The following is a 6,103-nucleotide window of genomic DNA, read 5'->3' on the forward strand; positions in this document are numbered from 1 at the left end:
ATATAAAAAATCTCAATTTTCTTTGTTCACAGTATCATACCACACCTTTCTATATATAACTTTGTTTTGTAATAATACGAAGTACATTTTTAATGGGTTATAACTTATAATGTATATGCATTATTAAAGAACAAAATTATTTTTTATCTATATAAAGGTAGGGAAGTCACACTTTTTACCCCTGGATTGTATACTTATAGCACTTTCACCCTAAATTATTCATATATCAATATGCAGTGAAATAATAATTGAAATGAATGGTTCGTATTATTGCCAATTAATTGAGTTTTGTGTTGCTAAAACTATATTTGTGTATTATTTAGATGATGCTTCCTCTAAAACTGCTATTGCACTCGTTAATCTAATGTAACATTATATTTTTGCCACCTAGATCATAGTTATGCATTCTTGAAATATTTACTTTCATAAAAAAATTAATAATCTTTCATTGATTTACGCTAGGATACTAAATGATGTTTTAATAAATTCTAAATAAATTCTAAAACACTAATTTAAAAATAAACATTAGACAGTGAACTATTCACGCAATGTGCCTGTGGTAACTAGTTACGTTTTTAAATTATGCACGTATGGAAAAAGGCATTAGTTATCAAGAACATGATTGTGGCGCTTGTATATAATTATACATATATGATGTGTGGCTCTACCCCATTTAGAATATGAATTACGTAAGAGGATCCCACCATATAATAATAAAATGTGTTTGTGTGTATTACCTTTCCATGCAGCGTAGCGCAAATGAGGAGTCACAACTCAACTTTATCGTCCACCAATATTTACATAGTTAGCTAATATAGCTATTACGGTCCACGGTCTTCCCCCCAAGAAAGCTTCAAAGCTAAGGAATCGAACTTCCACCACTATAAAGCAAAACCCTAAATTCATTAATTAATTACTTAATTAAATGAGGTACAGACCAATACTGTATAGAGATAGTAAGTGAGTGATTTATTATGGGAAAGAAGACAGCTTAAATAGCCTGCATACAACAGCTTCTAAGCTAATAATATGGAGACTAATTCTAACAGAGCCAGACAAATTAAAGCCTAACCACACAAATAAAACTAAACAACTTGAACTAATCTACATTACTCCTTTACACGCCCCCGCAAGATGGTGGATCCATCGGAGACACCCAGCTTGGAACGAAAACCTTCAAATGACCGACGCGGCAAGGATTTGGTAAACACATCAGCAATTTGATCTTGCGTGCGAATATAGTTAACTAACAAGGTACGATTACTAACAAGATCACGCACAAAGAAATAATCCAAGGCTAGATGCTTCATTCTGGAATGATACACAGGGTTTTTGCAGACATAAGTGGCCCCAGCATTGTCACAGTGCAACACCGGTGGTGTGGTGAACCGTACCCCAAGATCGAGCAGTAAATTCTTTAACCACACAACTTCAGCCGCAACATTGGCAAGGGCTCTGTATTCTGCTTCAGTGGAGGAACGAGCCACGACCTTCTGTCGAACAGACCGCCAAGAGATAACGTTTGAACCTAAGTATACAACATAGCCCGTAGTTGAGCGGCCACCATCATGGACACCACCCCAGCTTGCATCCGAGAAGGCTGTTAGGTGTAGCTTGACACCACGGCGTAAAAATAAACCATGACACAGCGTACCTTTGAGATAACGGAGCACCCGTTTCACCCCTTGCCAGTGTAGCAATGACGGGGAATTCAAAAACTGAGATAACCGGTTAACAACAAAACTGACATCTGGGCGAGTAATGGCTAGATATTGTAAACGTCCAACCACGCGACGATACAAGGTGCTATCAGCCGGTGCTGCGCCGTCAGCACTATGTAGTTCAACCGCAGACCCAGGTGTAGAAACGGGCTTGGCATCTTGCATATTAAACTCTTTTAGAATATTTGTAATATATTGAGCTTGAGAAAGGAAAATACCCGCCTTAGAGGATATCACCTCCACACCAAGGAAGTGATGAAACAACCCTAAGTCCTTGAGTGCAAACCGCGCCGCTAGAGAAGTGACAAACCGGTCTAAAAAACTTTGTGAATTCCCTGTGAGAACCACATCATCCACATACACCATAAAGTATGCCAGAACATCATCCCATTGATATATAAATAAAGAGTAATCAGCTTTAGATTTTCTAAAACCGAAAGAAATAAGAAAGGACGACAACTCCATATACCATGCCCGGGGAGCCTGCTTCAAGCCATACAACGCCTTTTTCAAACGACACACATGCTTTCGGTGTTCTGGATCACAAAAACCCGGTGAGTGAATGATTTATTATGGGAAAGAAGACAGCTTAAATAGCCTGCATACAACAGCTTCTAAGCTAATAATATGGAGACTAATTCTAACAGAGCCAGACAAATTAAAGCCTAACCACACAAATAAAACTAAACAACTTGAACTAATCTACATTACTCCTTACTGCATATTTATAATTACTTAACTTATATGGTCTCCGTGTATGCGGCTACATGCCCCCCGGCCCCATCTTTATCTTTATTTAATATGAATAGGTTTTTTCCTAATTCAACAATTGTTATGTTAATTAAAACTAAAATTTTATCAATATACGGTGGATATTATTAATGCATGTGAGGTAAACATTAAGGACTTTTTCACTAAATGATAAAGTTTGTATTTTTTTTTTCAGGGGAAAACACTAAAGATTACCTTCATCAAGTGTATTATTTTGATTTTTAACAGTGAAAATGGAAAATAAATTTCAAAGAGGTGGGGTTGTAGAATAATATAATTAGTTCAATAACTTAATTGAACAATAACTCTAGTCAATTAAGTCCAAGAATTGATTTTATGAAGAATAGACTTGAGGCTAACTAGTCGGAAAGACATGTTTTAGCCTTATTGGTTGGATAACATGAGCTAGCTTGACTGGTTGAAAAATTATGTAGCTTTGTAAAAGTCATTCAGTGCATCTAATCGGCCTACACCTACAACACTAGTGACATAAGTTGACTACCTATGTCTAGCAGGTGCCAAACTAAATTGCCAGTCATCGATATCTAGCAAGTTTTTTACACCATTTGATTAGTTGGTCGCATCCACTCTAGTTTAATTTATGCTATCATAAAATTTTTAACTTTCTATTAAGAGTTGAAAAAAAGAACTTATTGTGGTTTTTTTGACAAGCTATCCTTGTTTTATTTTTATTTTTATTTTTTTGAGATTGGAGAATTAAAAATATTGAGTTGGAGGAAAGGAAAAGATTTTCCAAACTCAACAAGCCCTAAAACTTTTCTATGAAGTTATATACTAATTAAAGAGGGAACTATTTATTGAGAGTCATTATATACTTTACAATATTTTTTTGATAAAGCAATAATTCAATTGCGGAGTAGTATATATTAAAATATCATTATTTTTGGAAAAGTATATATGCAAATATACAATAATGCCGTGTTGTAGAAACTCTCTATCAATATTATTGCATTTTGTATACAATTTGTATATGGTTCGTGTGTCATGGCTCAAATATAAAATAAAATTGAGATAACCCAGTCAATTAAGTTAATCAAATTGTTGATTTAGTAAATACAAAATTATAAGTTTGACTCTGAAAAAGAGTCGAGCAGGAGTGACATATTGATCTTCATGGTTTGTGTATATCAATTATGACAACTTAAGTTGGTTTACTCCCAGGGAGGCACTCTCCTGGCTCAAATCCCATAATCTTGACAAAATCTACCTTGAATCGGATTGCAACAATGTTGTGGTTGCCATCTCATCTCTAGAAGAAGTAGAGATTTCTTTTATACTGGCTCCATCTTAGATTAGTTTCATTTTTTACTTAACGTACTCTTTTAAGGGGTCTATTTGTCGTTTTATTCCACATTCAGCGAACCAACTAGCTCATATTCTGGCTAGGTCCTCTGGCTCTCAGTCTGTACATCTCACTTGGGAGGTTCCCCTCCCACCCCACCCCACCCCAACTCCTCCAAGATTGTATTCGTTCACTCTTTAGTTAATACATGTTCTGTTTTGCTTTCAAAAAAAAAAAAAAAGAATTGATTTACTCATGTACACATCCTTAAATTTTAACTACATACTAATTTTTCTAGTCACTCAAAATATAAAATAGAATAATTAAATAATTAAAGGAAGCGTCCTTCCCTCTTAAGCCTTCTTTCCTTCATCTTCTCTTTTTTCCATTTCTCTTTGTTGGGCTGCCTCTGGTATTGTCTCTCCCTCTGTCCTGCTCTCTGATGCTCCCACCATATATTTCCAAAAAACCCACAAAACTTTATTAAAGATAAAGATTAAAGAGAGATCTCTCGAAAGAAAGAAAGAAAGAAAGAAAGAAAGAAAGCAAGCTAGAAAAGAAAAAAAACAACCATGGTTTTCTCTTCTTTTCCTGCAGTATATTTAGATCATCCCAATTTGCACCAGGTGAGATTTGTTTTTGTTCTCCACCTCGATTTTCTTCTCAAATAAAGAGGATTAAAAGGGGATAATATTCATATTCATATTCCTTTATGCAATCTTTTTTTTTGAATATACTTGATAAATGATCCTTAGTAGCCAATTGATTTTTTTTGTTTTTGGGTTTGGATAGTTACAGCAATCTGAGCATCATCAGCGAGGAGGTGGTGGGTTGGAGAATCCGCCGCTTCAGGCGGCGGTGGGTGGCGGTGGCGGGTCAATCCGGCCGGGTTCTATGGTGGATCGAGCTAGGCTAGCCAAGATTCCGTTGCCGGAGGCGGGATTAAAGTGTCCGAGGTGCGATTCGACGAATACTAAGTTTTGTTACTTTAATAACTACAGCTTAACTCAGCCGCGCCACTTCTGCAAGACGTGCCGGCGGTACTGGACGAGAGGCGGCGCGTTGAGGAACGTCCCCGTCGGCGGCGGCTGCCGGAGGAACAAGAGGAGCAAGGGCGGAAGCCACGGCGCGAAATCCGGGTCCTCCGGCGGCGCCGGCGCCGGCAGCTCGGAGAAACCTGCGGACGGAGGCGGAGGCGGCGGTGGCGGCTCTAACTCCACATGCGCGAGCCCTACGGACATCACCGGAAACTTCCCGCAGCTGCCGCCCTTCATGGCCGCCGCGTTTCAAAACCTAAACCACTACGGCGGAAACGGCGGCGGCCTGGGCGGATTCCCGCCGCCGCAGATGGCGGCCACGAGCGGCGGCGGGATTGGCGAAATGGGTTTTCATCTCCCAGCTGTTTTAAGCGGGTTCGAGCAGCCTCATCCCCACACCAACGTATACCCTTTTCAGAGCGAAGGACTCGAAGCTTCATCGTCGGTAAAAATGGAGGAAAACCGCCAAGGTTTAAACAATTCAACCAAGCAATTCTTAGGAACTCTGGAAAACAATCAATATTGGGGATGGACCGGGTTTTCGGGTCTTAACTCATCTTCTTCCACCTCCCATCTTCTATGATTTGCTTCAACTTCACAACCCTAATATATATATACACTTAAAAGAAGGTGAAGTGTCACAAGACAGGGGGGTTTTCACTCTCAGGTGCCTGACTGCGGGTTTTCTTCGTCATCCAGACACAAGAAGGTGAAGTGCCAGTTATCATATATCAGCATGCATGAGACCAGCTTTATGTGTTTTATCATTATATTAACCATGAAATGTTAGTACTTCCTATGTGGTAGCTAAGCTAGAGTTTGATTGTATCGTTCTAAACTCCATCTATCTTAATCAGTTTGATTTCTTTCTTGTAATCTTGGTGTTCTTTCATTTTGTGTCGTGCATTGTGGCTTGCTTGTTTTCATGGGACAAACCTAGTATGTTATTATCATGTATAAATAACTAATTTCCCATATATTATCCTATGTTACTAATGAGCAATTTGTCGGGCTACTCCAAGAATGATCACTTTTGAGTGGTTGATAATGTTAGATTTTTCAGCTGTGGTTTTAATTGTGTGACATGCCATCTCATGCATGCAAGAAGATGAAGAGTTTATATGTTGATGATGCATGCATTCGCTTTGGTTCTAGTTTATTCTTTGCTTTTTCTTTTTATCGTTTTGTATGGTATACATTTACAAAATTAAAAGGTTGTTTGGGGGAATCAATCTGTGTTAGTAGTGGGGGGTGGGGTGGGGGGGGGGGGG

The 6,103-nt window shown here is 38.5% G+C and overlaps 1 protein-coding gene across 2 annotated transcripts; it reads left to right on the forward strand.

Moving 5' to 3' along the window:
• Window positions 1-4,178: 4,178 nt before the first annotated feature.
• Window positions 4,179-5,819, forward strand: LOC116003766 (dof zinc finger protein DOF3.6-like). Of its 2 annotated transcripts, none has more exons than XM_031243684.1 (2): window positions 4,179-4,421; window positions 4,588-5,819. In XM_031243684.1, the coding sequence occupies exons 1-2, from the start codon at window positions 4,368-4,370 to the stop codon at window positions 5,413-5,415; spliced, it is 882 nt and encodes a 293-aa protein (XP_031099544.1). In that variant the 5' UTR covers window positions 4,179-4,367; the 3' UTR covers window positions 5,416-5,819. The 2 variants fall into 2 exon arrangements, with proteins under 2 accessions (XP_031099544.1, XP_031099545.1); XM_031243685.1 differs by having other exon boundaries at window positions 4,594-5,819.
• The last annotated feature ends 284 nt before the right edge of the window (window positions 5,820-6,103 follow it).

This window comes from Ipomoea triloba, chromosome 14 (genome assembly GCF_003576645.1).
Source record: "Ipomoea triloba cultivar NCNSP0323 chromosome 14, ASM357664v1".
Taxonomy (NCBI): domain Eukaryota; kingdom Viridiplantae; phylum Streptophyta; class Magnoliopsida; order Solanales; family Convolvulaceae; genus Ipomoea; species Ipomoea triloba.